At 36.7% G+C, this 15,494-nt stretch overlaps 1 protein-coding gene across 1 annotated transcript in view; it reads right to left on the bottom strand.

Moving 5' to 3' along the window:
* Window positions 1-544: 544 nt before the first annotated feature.
* Window positions 545-15,494, bottom strand: part of MARCHF6 (membrane associated ring-CH-type finger 6) — a 47,434-nt gene continuing 32,484 nt past the window's right edge. Inside the window, exons 19-26 of the mRNA XM_060774651.2 lie at window positions 14,744-14,945; window positions 13,637-13,706; window positions 11,705-11,886; window positions 10,524-10,658; window positions 9,073-9,162; window positions 6,460-6,592; window positions 5,665-5,800; window positions 545-3,405 (exon numbers count right to left, since the gene is read on the bottom strand). Coding sequence (XP_060630634.1) covers window positions 3,315-3,405; window positions 5,665-5,800; window positions 6,460-6,592; window positions 9,073-9,162; window positions 10,524-10,658; window positions 11,705-11,886; window positions 13,637-13,706; window positions 14,744-14,945 — 1,039 coding nt within the window. The 3' untranslated portion in view covers window positions 545-3,314. The remainder of the gene's footprint in view (window positions 3,406-5,664; window positions 5,801-6,459; window positions 6,593-9,072; window positions 9,163-10,523; window positions 10,659-11,704; window positions 11,887-13,636; window positions 13,707-14,743; window positions 14,946-15,494) is intronic.

A 15,494-nucleotide genomic window follows, 5' to 3' on the forward strand; every position in this document is an offset into this window, starting at 1 on the left:
ATTATAAAGCCAGCTCTCCTTATTCACAGAGTCTGCGTCCACTGATTCAACCAAGCATGGCTTGAAAATATTCCCAAACAATCCAAAAGCAAACTGGGGTTTTGTTATACCGCATAAGGGATGCTCTTTTATTCTGCCACTGTATTTATTGGTACTTGGAAAAAACAAAATTTTTGATATCCAAGACGGGATCTTGGAACCAAATCCCAGCAGATATTGAGAGTACATGGTATTCTCACATCCTCACCCATTATTGAAAGCACTTTTAAAAAAAAAATGCCTGCTTGTATATCAATTATTGATGTCAAAGCTATCCGGACAACCACAATCAAGACGTCCTTTTATTTAAGATTTCAACTATTCCCTGTACTTAAAAAAACTGAGTTGGTTGTTAGTGGTTCAAGAAACAAGTTGGCATGGAGCATTATAGTGTTACAGTTTTAATAGTAAAACATTTGGTTATTTGGTTCTGCGTTACAAAAATAATTTCCCTGCAAATTAGGAGCTACAAATGAAAGTGGCAATCTTGAAAAACAGGCAAAAATAAGAAAGCATGTAAATTAAATTTTATTGGTACTGAACATTGTATTGTGATGGGAAGCCTATTAAAGAGGAGACTATATACTATATACAGCACTTTTGGACAAGGGGAGCCATGGCACAGATACTTTAATCAGAAGCAGAATTTTTTAAAAAAAACTCAAAAAATGTCACTGCAATATATTAAAATTTGGGTAAAGTTACTGAAGAATGTGATACAAAGCATAACATTTCCCTCCCTGCACATAACACTACCCTGATATACATAGGAGAGACATTTCCAAACTTTGCGCGGATATGCAAAACCACGATTTTCCATTGGCAGAATCATATGCATTCTGTGATTTCATTGCAAACCCGAAAATTCAGTAATTTGAATTGAATTAAGTATTCTGAGAATCTCAGGGGACCTTGTCACTTACAATAAATAATATGTTTAGTCTTTAATGCGGCAAATAAAAGTTCTGAAAACATGAAACTAGCAGTGAGATGAAGGATCTGATAATGAAGCATCCATTCAGATTTTTTTCTTGGCAAATTTTGACAGGTCTTTCCTAAACGAAGAACATGTAGATAAAAGGGTAATAATACTTTTTTTTAATCTAGAGGGAACTATATCTCAACATTAAACATTCTTCATCCTGGTCATATTAAAACAGCAACAATAAAAAAAATCAAGTGCCAAGGCTTTTTTCTTAACAAACTTTAATAATGGTTGACGACCAGGTTGTCTGGGATAAAAGCACAAAATTACAATATACTGCAAATTGCTACAGGAGGAACTGTAGCCTTTTTCACAATATCCCAGTGGTAAGACTGCTTGAATTTTTGTTTTAGACAAAGACAGGTTTTTGTGCAATTGACTGAACAAATTTGTTACCAGGAAATGGAGTATTTGGGGTAAAACATAGGAAAGTATATCTCTGTATAGACTGAAATGTGTAATATTTGTATGTTTCAAATAATCAGGCACAAAAGACTCAAAATTAAGATTTGCATACAATGAATCAGAAGCAAGTACTTTGGCCAACTTCTCATAACTATTATTTTTAAAATTGAAAAAGAAATGTATAAGCTCCCAACGGTGAAATGAGGTAATGCTGAAAAACACCAATAACGGGCTTCTTGTTGAACACCCCAATCCCTTTTCTATTACATATTTGCACTGGGCACAAGCGCAGATTGTCCAAAATCTAGACTCCAAATTCCTCTGCAAATATACAAATAGATTAATTTCCCTGGTATTCTAAGCAACACATCTAATTAGCTACACATTTCAAGGACACAGTTCTTGGTGGCCACACAACTGCATTCCATTAATATCTCCTTGTACAACTCATCTAAAATAGTCCACAACTTTTCAAACAGGATAGTGACTATCTTAACTACACACATGACTTGGACTTAAAGCTTTAGCATAGCCCTCTTTGTGTGTCTCAAAATTGAGATATAAAATATATTACGATGGGCAGGAAATACATAGAAAAATATCAAACACTGGTGAATTTGAGTTTCTTCTCTGGAGTTATCATTGCAAAGACTGTTGTTTTGGGTTTTTTTTTTTTTATAAAAAAACCCAAACGTTTTCCTGCTCTTAATTAATGTGATGTAGGTTCTTTCCCTATAATCTACTAACTCATCAAAATGCCTAGCATTACTGCCATGCAGAATTAACACCAACCATTTCTAGACTTAGAAGAGTTCATTTTTAATGTGAGGTCCTTTAGAGCCCATAGTACAATTTGCAACTTTGGTCGTGAAAATGTTTCAGGCCATTCGGAAGAAAAGGGGTCTTTCACAGCATGTTCTGTTCATTTCTTAAGTTCTTTGCGCTCTTGATAAACATGTCAGATAACCTTTATTGTTCTCTAGAGTAAATAAATTCCTGTTAGCACTTAAACTGTACAGTTTCAAAGATGTAAAAAAAAGAGGAAATATTGGCTCATGTGCTAGAAATACATTCTTCCACAATATCTCTCAATTAGCTGATTTAAGTATTCCTGCCACTTAGCTCTAATGAACTTTGATTTAAGTGCTTAGAAATTCATTAAAATTCTGTCTTCCAGTGCCAAGGAATTAATGCCTCACAGCCAAACAAGCAATGCCAAAATTGTTTCAAGGAGAAAAATTGTCTTGATCTAGCAGTTACCATACAATATTACAAATTCAGACACATGGGGAAAATAATTAAACAAAAATGTACAACAGCTTTGATGTTATATAAAATGCTAAAAAAAGATCAAATGAAGCTCATGTGTTTTCGCCACAGCCATTTTACTGCTGACTGTAAGGGTAATTTCATTTCATTTCTGCAATGAGCCCTTAGCTTTCCAAACATGATGTTTTGGAAATGGCCAAGGCCATCATTAAAAAAAAGAGGTTCAGTTTAAAAAATACATATCTCATCTCTTGCAGTATTGCTTTGTGGCACATACGTCAAAGGAACAACAGTCCAAAATAAAGTGACAACTAGATTTAATAAATTAATATTCTTTTAAAGATGTACAATGAACATTCATTTTTAATCCAAGTTTTTAGGGTATCGGGTATTGCTATTTACACATTTACAGATCTCAGCACTGATAACATCAGAAAATGCAGATAAAAAGGGCACAGCCTTAACTGCTATCTGAATACCATGAGAAAAGAAGCAAAAATTAAAAGATAAAAACCCAGCTGAGAGGACTGTTGGGAAAGACACCCAAAGAATGAAGACAAGTCTTTGAAAAAGGACACAAAGGCAGGGAAGATCAAGTAATTCCATGTGACCATTTCTATTCTTGTGAAGACTGGGGGGGCGGTGGCGATGTTGCTTGTTTCCCAGCTTTTCGTTCATAATTCACCAGTCGCTGTCCAACAAGGTATCTAGGATTTAAAAGCAATTTCAGTTTGTCATTTCTTTTGTTATATTACTTGTCATCCTTTTGTAGTGAAAGAGGAAACTTCCTCTATGGGTTTTCAAATACTTTACTGGTTAGTATCTCCCTCAGTGTTACACTTATTTTCCAAGGTTCAGATCAAAACAATGTCTATTCAGTGAAAATACAAAAGTTCCTTCATGTAAAGAACAGTCAATGACTGGTCAGTAGTAATGCTTTATTTATCCATTCCAAATGTAGAGAACCCAGATATACAATCTAATACAATACTGCATGCTTTGTATAAAAGGTCTGATTTTACAGATGTTTTGAAGAAAAGCCTTCACTATTTAAGTAGCAGCAGGAAAATACACTTTATAAACCCTATGTAGTCAAATTACTACCAAGCTAAACCACTGTTCTATCACTATGGCATTAGATCAAAGTAGAGCCCCTCGCCCAACATCAAGTGCTGTTCTAGGGCCAGAGTAAAGAGGGGCCAAGAAAACAGTGCCATCTTGTCTTCAGTGTCATCAGTTGGGAACCCCTCCCCCAACACCAAGTGCTGCTCTGGGACCAGAGTAAAGAGAGGGGTCCAGGAAGATTTTGTATTTATTGTATTGTACAGGGTGAGGCAACATAACTTCTTTTTTTAAAATGCGCGCCATTCAGTCAGTTGAAGATGTAGCGGAGCACTAGTGGTCTCGTTCGAGAGGCGGGAGTATAAAGTTTTGTCCTGACACAGTTCAGTCGCCATCATGCGCTGGAACAGTGAGGAGCATGCTTTTCCCGTTGAGGCCTACTTTTCGAGCAGATTGGGAGTGGCCGGCCTGCTCCCCAGATTTGGCCCCTTGTGATATTTTTCTATGGGGTTTTCTGAAATCCCGTGTTTATGTGAACTGTCCAAGGACCCTACAAGATTTGAAGACCAGCATCCAGGAAGAAATTGCCCACATAATGCCTGCTATGCTGGCAAGAGCCAGACATCGGTTTACTCAGTGTATGGAGAATGGGGGACATCACCTACCGAATTTCAAAACTACATAAAACAAAACTTTAGGTATGTGCCTACATTATTAAAAAAAAATGAAAAAATTCTGATTCATACAATGGGTTTTATGAAGTTTTGAAAAAAGGAAGTTATGCTGCCTCACCCTGTATATTACTTGTAAGCCGCTCTGAATCCCCTTCGGGGTGAGAAGGACGGCATATAAATGTCATAAATAAATAAATTAATTAAATACTTTGGAAACATACTATAGAATTAAAAACACTTCCAAGAGCTCTGCATTGTGTTCATCTCTTCCCAGGACCTGTTGGAAATAGCAAACTTCTACAAACCTATAGTAATTATTTGTTATAGACAGAATTAAGATGGCTTACTATATTATATGTATTTATTGGTATGCAGTTTTTTCCCTTAACTCTATGTTATTAGAGGTTCCTGAACTCTATATTGTTAGAGGTTGCGGGAGGAACTACAGACCATGTGACCTTGATCTTAGAATATTCAGAGTGAAACTCCATTTTAGAATGTGTTTGAATCAGAAGTCAGTTGGAATCAGTTAAGCCAGTTAGAAGTCAGTTGAGGCTTGTGTCACTTGGAAGTTAGAAGTCAGGTGAGTCTGTTGATGTCATTTAGAGCAGGAGTATAGTCAGTATGCTGTAGTGAGATGTCAGTATAAGTCTGTTTGCATCAGAAGTATAGTAAGTACGGTATAGTAAACAAGTTGATGTATTAGTCAGTTAACATGAAACCAATAAGCAATGTACATACATTAAATACATGAAGTTTGTAAGTAAATCAACTATGTTAACTTTTAACTACGACTATTTATTTTTGGGTCTCTTGAGAGCATGATTTATATTTTGTGGGAGAGTAGTTGATATTTCTGGCCAACTAAATAACACTTCCAAAGTTCTGCTATATATATTATGCATTGGAATATCTGTGTTCCTAACCGTCCAGAGAGATAACTAGGTATATCAATCTAACAGCTGAGAAATCTAAATTGCTTTGCATGAATACTAGTGGATCTTTACCACTAAAGGGATTTTAACTCTTCTCCGGAAGATCATACTTTGCAAAAAGGTTATGATCTCTAACAAGGCCATGCCTTTCCAAAAGCTTATAATTATTCCAAATAGTGTGAATGCCAATGTGGAGATTCCTGATTTTTCTAATAGGACCTAAGTTACCTAAACTTTTAGGAGCCTATTATTAATATTACTGGACTAACGAATCTTGCTTAGAGTAAGTACTCACTTGTCATTTTTAATGTGTTCATAAAGGCGCTTGAACTGACGGACCTGGAAGGATAAGATCCCCATCAAAACCACCACCATGAGTAGAAAAGGATAAATCCGACGCTGTACTAGATTTTGCATTTCAGGAGTGACACCTGCAAATATATTTTTGGAGAGAGAGATTAATTTAGGCATTTCTATTTCAGACATTTAAGGCAGTAAATAAAAAATAATTGTGATCATGTCCTCCTTTTCTTTCTTAATAAACTACAGTCAAGCAACTGAACTATCAAATGGTTTATTTAAGTGCTTGTAACACTTAATGCCTGCACCAGCATATTTTCAAGGAAAATGGTTCAACTGAAGCATCAATTGCGTTCCTATCAAGTTGGCACTTTCGCACTCTGATCTATGGTCCTCATATTCAACAAATATTCCTCAACATATTTTTAAGGGACACTTATATATAATTTGAACAGAATAGAAGGATTTTAAGTACCACCTACAGCAGAAAACAAAAGGACTTCATTGTTTATGGACCACAGACTAAATTGACTTTCCAATTTATAACATAATGTTTCACTAACCTAGCAAATGAAATTGTTCTTGAACCTTTGGGCAAGAAATAAAAGATGATATATAATGTGGAGCCTACACTTATGAAGAAGCTTGAAGATGTGCTCGACAGAGCACTCATTTGAATTGTGCCAACTGAGCATTTGGCATTCAAAGGAAGATTGATGATCCTGTATTTCTCCTGTTTCATCTTAATCAACCCCAGGGTCTAAATGATGAAATTGCAATTTGTGCTTACCTAGTAAAGGTACAACACCAGAAGCGATGATGTAAGGTACGCACAGGGAAAGCAACAAAACTGAGATAACAGGCGCTGCAAGCTTCCGTATTATAAAGTGTAAGTCAATATTTCGTATTCCATTTGCATAAACCTAAGAGATAAAAGTCAAGATGAAAAGAGAGACTATTGAGCATATGATGTTAAACATTTTAATACAGACCTAGTACAATTTCATGCCTATAAAGGAATAATAAAAGGGCCCTTAACCCTTGTTAATTTTAAGTGTTGCTGCTAATATATTTTACTGAGTGAAACAATAAATGTTCTGAATGGTTTTTCAATACAGAAATAAACAAGGATAAGGTAATCAAGACTCAAGTAAGAAAGGGAATAGAGATCTGCTCCATCTGTAGACAGACTACTAACCATACAAGACACACCTAATAGCAGAATATAATTTAATTATTTATCAATAAACTCTAGATTTTAAAAGACAAGATAATAGAACTATTTTAATCTGCCCTGTTTTCATAAGGCTGCACTAGTCATTACATTTTTGTTGCTACTGTGGAATTTTATTGTATTTTATTATTACAGTAACTGCTGTTAGTCACCTGAATGATGAGTCACTAGGCCACAGTATTAGAATCTCTCTCTTCACATATGCTTTTTATATATGTAAATACAGAGAGTGTGTGAATGGCTAGTCTTCCAAAATGTTGTCTTTCTTCTGTTTGTTAATTTATGTATCATTCAAAAATGGGAGAAACAATTAGCAGGATCGGGTTTTTTTTTAAAGGACAGTGGTATTTCTACATCAAAATATATAATTATGGACCACAGCTGTCTGAGATAAAAGAGGGTTATAAATTTGGAGTGATACTTTGGAATTTTCAAAATATTATGTGATATCTTTAGGATATATGTGAGAGCCAGTGTAGTGTAGCAGCTTGAGCTTTGGACTGATTCTGGAAGCTAGGGTTCAAATCCCTGCTCAGCCATGAAACCCATAAGAGACTTTGAGGACAAGAAAGACCCTTTTCCTCAGAGGATGGCAGACACCGCTCTTCTGATCAAATTTGGCAAGACAATCCTGTAACAGAGTCACCCTATGTCAGAGATACTTGAAGATACATAAAAATAACAATAACAAAGAAAGGAGTAGATTGGATTTCTGTAGGTCAGTGGTTTTCAACCTTCCTAATGCCACGACCCCTCATGTTGGGGTCCTCATGTTGTGGTGATCCCCCAATCATAACGTTATTTTCATTGCCACTTCATAACTGTAATTTTGCTACTGTTATGGATCGTAATGTAAATATCTGAGATGCAGGATGTATTTTCAGTCACTGGACCAAATTTGGCACAAATACCTGATATGCCCAAATTTGAATACTGGTGAGGTTGGGGGTGATTGATTTTGTCATTTGGTAATGCCGGAGTTGCTGGGATTTATAGTTCACCTAAAATAAAAGAGCCTTCTGAACTTCACAAATGATGGAACTGAATCAAACTTGGCACACAGAATTCCCATGACCAAGAGAAAATACTGGGAAGGTCTGGCGGACATTGACCTTGAGTTTTTTGGAGTTGTAATACACCTACATCCAGAGAACACTGTGGACTCAAGCAATTATGGATCTGGATCAAACTTGGCACAAATACTCAATATGCCCAAATGTAAACACTGGTAGAGGTTGGAGAAAATAGACCTTGCCATTTGGGAGTTGTAATTGTTAGGATTTATAGTTCACCCACAATGAAATAACATTCTGAACCCCACCGATAGAATTGGACCAAACTTTCCACACAGAATCCCCATGACCAACAGAAAATACTATGTTTTCTGATGGTCTTTGGCGACCCCTCTGACACCTCCTCGCGACCCCCACAGGGGTCCCAACCCCCAGGTTGAGAAACACTGCTGTAGGTCTACTCGGAAGCCAATCACAGAGTTCAATGGGATTTGCTCCCAGATAAATAGCTACAGAATTGCAGCCTTATGTCCCATGACAATTGGTCAGTCACTCACACTTGGCATTTCATCTTTCCTCTGCATCCATGATTTCCACCAATGATCACCACCTATACCTAAAATGTCAATGGCATGAATATGTCTGTGCGTACATCACCACCTTTTCATAATATAAGATGCAATTCTGTAGCTATTTATTGTAACTTTATTTTTTGAATGCCTGAATGAGAAAATGGTGGTGCTGGTAGCAATGGTGAAAGATGAATGGTCCTGAGGCAGTGCTGGCTCTTTTCTTTCCTCATGGAACAAAACTTCTACTTATCCACAGATCATATTAAAACTTGTAATTCTGGCTTCAAAACCAGACTTCAAATTATATATGAAGTTGACCTACACTTTATGTACACTGGATTTTGTCTTTGTGTTTTTAAGATAAGCATTTTCCTTTTATTTGGTGATCTTACACTTTCTTAACAGTTCAGATTAGAAACCAAGGATTTCAATCATGATTTAAATCTGTATCATCCAAACTCAAACTAGAGAGACAAAAGATACAAACTTTTACAGGTATTTTAAGAAGCTGTTCCAGCAGCATAAACAGGTTGGTATGTTTTGTCTATCTCCTCCACAAAAAAAGCAAAGTAACAATTTCTAACCTGCTCAATAACTGTTTTCAGCCACCACTGAGGACCCATCAGAGTTATGGCAGCAATTATTTTGGCATGTAGAACACCAAGAGCCCAGTCCTAATTCAAAACAAAGAACAGCTATCATTTATACAGAACATTAAAGTGTATAACACAGGGAGAAAAACGGAGGTGGTTTAATATCAAAAAATATTCACCTGACTTTAATTACATGCTATAGCAGAACATGGAAATACCTCAAACTGGAGCAAATTTTTAATTTACTGATAAAACAAATTCATACTGGACAAAATCTATGGATGACTCTTTCCTATGGGCCATTGGAAAGACCTTTGTTTCAAAACACAACAAGAAAAGAAAGAAGTGTCTGGGAGATGTGGCAAGATAGTCTTCTGATTCCACGAATTAAAGTTATGGAGATATATATATATATATATATATATAGAGAGAGAGAGAGAGAGAGAGAGAGAGAGAGAGCGCATTTCCAAAAAAATTAACAATTAGGTACTTCAGCTTATTCTTAAGTAAAACAAGGTTTGGTTATTTCAGTGTAAAGCTTACTCAAAAATGTTACATTTATGTTTTTCTTTTTTAAGGACCACTTTTTAACCACTTTGTCATAACAACCCTCCTGTGGGGTAAGTCAGGCTGCCAGTGATTCTTCTAAAGCAGCAACCACATTTACAAATCTTACTTTTATTGTATATGATTGTCATGCTTGTTGGACTTTTATTTTTAAGGTCATTTTTTCCTATTGTAACGTAACAGCTGGAATCCTTTATCAGGAGACATATGTACATCACATAATTATGACTCCACAGCTATGTCTCTCAGGGCTAGTCACAGGCCAAACCCAGCTTTGTAAGCAGTGTAACTCCACATGCACGCACCACAAAGCCAGTTCTGTATTGCTTGAGGGAATCAAGAGGTACTGAGCCTTGTTGAAATTAAAGTAATACAATGTGCAGTGAGGAGCATCTGGAGAAATTTAAAAAGCCTCTGCATATGATATCCTTGTCTAGTTACAAGAAAATAGCTGGATATGCCTCTGCTGACCCCTCCATTCTCCAAAAACACAAAAATGGCTGTGTTGGGGAGGCAGGCTGTGCCGCTTACAAGGTTAACTTTGGTCAAAACAGGAATTCAAATTCTACAACAACAAAAACGAACTACACTCAACGTACACCACCATAATTCAATGGTTTTGTCCATTGTTTTCCAGAAATCAACTTCTGTTATTTTATTATTATTTTTTTGCAAAAAGAAGAGGTGGATGAACTAGTAAGTATGAATACAATAAATAAAACCTTGTATTACTAGAGTTGCTTTTGGTAAAAATTGCACTCACATAAATTAAGGCGATATTGATTACCTTGCACTACAAAAGATGATTACTGCTCCCAGATTTAGGAGGTCAATTATAACAACAACACAATCAAAGCAAGAAATAGATAGCTGACCTGCCATGGATAGAAGAGTGGTGTCTGATCCAGGGGAACTCTTAAAGGAGCGACAATAACTAACTCAAAGAGAAGTCCAAGCAGAAGTGGAACTACACCAGCCAGCAGCACCGCAACTATTAATGTCTTCATTATCTATAGGGAGAGGAGAAACACAGAAAAGTTTGTTTATTGTCAAAGTCATAACAAACTTTTTAATGTTTATATGGGCACTCCTACAGCATTACGATTAACTAATATTAAATTAAGATTAATTAAATAAGATTAGAAAGCAAAAAAAGAAACAAAACCATTATCAAAATAATAGTAAGTACAAGTTGATTTAGACAGAACCTAAGATCACCCATTCTCCCAGTAGAGCTCTCAGCCAAAGCAAAAGGAGCAGAAGAGGTCACAGAACTCAAGTTTCTCCTGTGGCACATTCTGGTTGGGGCTAAATGTAAGCAGGAGCCACATTTCTTAAAAAAGGAGGTGCTCATATCGAGGGGAACTGGCCTGAGAGTAGTCAAAATCCGTGCTCTGGTCAATGGAGAGGAGAATGTCACTTAATCGATAAGAATGCTGAGGTCAAAACGCTAGTCAGTCCGCTAGGAAAATTTGCTAGTGGAGAGGTTCCAAACGCTGCTGATGCGGAAAAAGGAACTGAGCCGAGGCTCCCGCCTTAGGCATTTATAGTATTGGGGAGAGTGGGCGGGGCGTCTGCCAAAACGTTTCTATTATAAGATTCTAGAAGGTTCCAAACAGCTGCGCATGCGCAGAACAAAACCCATTATGTGCGTCTTTCACAGGCTCCACGAAAAGGAAGCTGCATCTCCCCAGACCACATTACAGCACAAAAAGGGAAGATGTGCTTCTGAATATTTCCTGACTGAGGTTCAACACTAAGGAACCTCTTTCAGGCTCTGAACTTCAAGAATGCAATTCAAAAAACAGGAGTTGTAAAACAAGCTTGATACTTGGAAGCATTCTTCTTAAACCTAGTCAGCTTTATTGCCTCATTACCCAACCAGTTGGTTGGTCTTGCATTTTCCTCCTTCCTTTTTTGATTAAAACAAATTTGAATAAGGTTGCTATTAAGCACTACTGTTCTCGGGCAACATGACAGTATTCACTCCACACTTAGAACAATATCCCAAGCGGAATGGCAGCATACAACCCCCCACCTCCCAAAATAGGCTTACCATAAGGGACCATTCCTTAACTTTCTGAAAAATCACTTGGCGGCCTTGTGGCATCCAAGCAACAAGAACAGTCACCGCTCGAATGGTAAGCCAGCAAACATACAGTCCACAAGCAGCTGTATATAATTCATGGATTTTGGCAGTTCCTGTCCAAAAGGACATCAACCAACGTCCAGTAAACACTAAAAACAGAGAGACATGTTAGCATTTCAAGAAACACAAAGCATCACATGACACAATCAAAAAGTGATTTGGACCATGATCCAAAGAACTGTGAAATACTTTCCATCAACCAAGTGCTTTGCATTTCAGCAGCAATACTCTATAGTGCAGGTATGGGCAAACCCAGGTCCAGGGGGCGAATGCAACCCCTTGGACTCTTTTCTCAGGCCCTCTTCTCTCTCACCATACTATCCTTCCTTCTCTCTTTCCTTCCTCTTTCCCTCCCTCTTTCTCCTTCCCTTCTACCCTTTTGTCCTTCCTTCCCTTCCCCCCTTTCTTCTTCCTTCCTTCTCTTTTGTCTTTCTTCCTTCTCTTTCCTCCCTCCCTCCATTCCCACCCTTTTGTCCTTCCTTCCTTCTTTGTTCCTCCTCCTGTTCCTTACTTCCAACCTTCTGTTCCACCCTTTCGTTCTTCCCTCCATTTTGTCTTTCCTTCCTTCTCTTTCTTCCCTCCCCTCACTCTTTTTTCCTCCCTCCATTCCCTTCCAACCTTTCGTCCTTCCTTTTTTCTCTCTTTCCTTCCTCCTCCCCTCCCTTTCTCCCTTTCGTCCTTCCTTCCTTCCTTCCTTCTCTCTCTCTCCATCCTTCTTTCCTTCCTTCCTTCCATCTCCAGGCAGCCAGTTCTCCTAGCAGGGTATGCTAGCATGTTGCCCCCAAGTTAGAAAGTTTGCCCATGCCTGCTACAGTGCAACACAGTAAGCAATATTTGAAAGAGGCCACTTTCAAAAGCATGTCATTATCTGCTATTACAGATAAATCATCACGGCTGTTCAAAGACTAAGCAGATCCCAGCTTGTGATTTAATAATACTAATAATAAACTTTATTTATACCTCGCTACCATCTCCCCAAGGGACTCGGTGCGGTTTACGTGAGGCCAAGCCCACAATACATCAGTAATACAAACAATAACAACAATAATACAAGCAATAAAATAAAATAAAATAAAATAAAATAAAATAAAATAAACCTGTGTTGTTTTCCCTCCAAAATTAAATGCATCCATGTTTGTAAAACATCAACCACATTTTAGACAGGTTTCCCAGAAACTATTAAAAAGTGTTATCTCATTTCCAGTAATGAAATCACATAAACAAAATGAAAACTATTTAAACCACACACAGCATGTCTCAACGTGGACAGACATAAGATATAAAAGAACTATAGTATATGTATATAATATGGATATATAATATACGAGTTAGAGATATAAAATAAGAAATATGCACACAGTATCCTTTTAGGAAAGTAAATTTTGGTTTTGCTTAACACTATTAACCCATATGTTTGGATCAACATTAGTAAACAATGACTGTACATCTTTTATATCCAGTTAAAAAAAGTGTGCAGGGAATTCATTTCAAACTTTTCTTATTTACATTATCAATTATCTATTTTTTTCCACCTTATTATGTAGGAGACAATAGATTCTCTTTCTTTAAAATATATGCAGTGACATTATAAACACACGGTCAGAATAATATTAAGATTAAAAGTATAATGTTTCTTTTCTCCAGCCAAGACACTAAGAAACATGAAAGAGAAAACTCATGTACTTTGAATAAAGACTATTTAGTAAATTAACACAAAATGAACATCTTCATTAATCAAAATGGCTTATAATTGCTTCCATACAACTTATAATACTCAATTTTCAGAACTTTCTGGATTCCTCTAAAATAAGAAGCAGCTGGTTGTCGTGAAATACATACCTGGTAATGTAAGGCAAATAAGACTTGCAATTAGCAGTGTTATACACATAAAAACGATCAACAGAAATATCTGAAATAGACAAAAAAGCAAAGTAGATAACTGATTAGAGGGATACATCAAAACTATTACAAAGTAGTGAGAAGTGACATACAGAAAGCTAAAACACAATGACTTTATTTCAATTGTAGTGAAATTCTGTGGATTTCTGGTCAAAAGCAAATCTTACTGGATATAGTGGGAATATGTTCAGGGCTACAGATGTATGTGTCTGGAAGCATTTTATGACACACCATTTTATGTTGTTTATGCCCAGATTTTAGACTGACTGCTTTAGTATTAAAACTTTGCCACACAAATCAGTGGTAAGCGACTACAGAAAAACAATTGTAACTTTCAAAAAGATGCCTGCTTTTTAGCTATAGATCATCCTAAATTCCAGAATTTGCACAACATAGACAACTACCTATATTCCACAATAGACAGTGAAAGGAAAACATACAAACATCCAGGAAAGTATACAAACATGCATGCATACAAATAAACATACACAAACCATAAAGCAGAATGGCAAATAGTTTCATTAGTAGCAGCACACACACAGTGAGATTTCTACCCAATATATTCCGTTATTTATTCTCTTTGGCCCAATCTACACCGCCATATAATACAGTTTCTGAATGTAGATTAACGGCAATGGACTGGATTATAAGGCAGTGTAAACTCATAAAATCCAGTTCAAAGAAGTTAATCTGCATTCTGAAACTGGATTATACAGCAGTGTAGATCCAGGCTCTGTTACGTAAAAGAAAATCTACCTCAATAATACATCTCTTGAGGCAGCAGACTCTATTGGAAGCAAACAGCTATGATCTTTAAAAAATATACAATCTTTTTCAATCTTCAAAAATGCAAACTTTTTGTCTTTGTATTATGTCAGTATAATAAAAAATAATGACATTTCGTTTGGTGACAAAAAAGATCAAAATGAGGTCCAAGAGAAATGACAGAAAAAAAGAATACATACAAAAATACTGCAGATACCTAAAACAAGGGGGGGGGGGGGGAAGGATGCCAATACATGGAAAGCACTGGAAAGATCTGCCTACCCTGAGTGGAAATTTTAAAGGCCTACGGTAAGGCTGAAAACCAACAGGTCCTCCTTGTTGTAGTATGGCTTGGTGGGCTGCGTGAAGACCTTCTCCCACAACTGGGATGGCATTGTTATTGCGAGCAGGTTGGTTATTAGGCTGTTGGTTTGCATTGTTTTCATTCTCTTCCTGGTCTCCAAGTAAGTAAGAATGCAGATCCCTAAAACAAAGGATCGAGGAAATATTATCTCCCTGGGCTATTATAACATCTCTTGAGAACAACACATAATGAATATGAAGTAATATCATTGATAAGCAATAATGACGTGGACTATTCAATGGCATCAATTTCAATCAGTTTGTTTTCATGCCCAGTTCTAGAAAGATGGCGTGGCTATGGTACCAAAAAATCATGTCAACTGATTGGAATATCCGAAAGGAAAAGCACTCCTATTGAACCAGAGTTTTACTTGATGGGGACGTTGGATTACCTAGAGAAAAAAACATTGAAAGATACTATCATATTTGACTGCTGCAGTGAGAATCATCTTTGCCCAGAAATGGAAAGACTTAGCTCTCCCAATACAAGAAGATTGGCTTTTGAAGATACAAGAGTTAGCTGAGATTGACAATGTTGATTATGTTGATGGAGAAATTCTTGACCATTTTCAAGAAAGTCTTGATACGTATATATTACCTTTTTACAACAAAGACGGGGACAAAATTCTATTATTGTTTTTCAGGTTTTGAAGAGTGTTATGAAAGATGG

This window comes from Anolis sagrei, chromosome 4 (assembly GCF_037176765.1).
Source record: "Anolis sagrei isolate rAnoSag1 chromosome 4, rAnoSag1.mat, whole genome shotgun sequence".
Lineage (NCBI taxonomy): Eukaryota > Metazoa > Chordata > Lepidosauria > Squamata > Dactyloidae > Anolis > Anolis sagrei.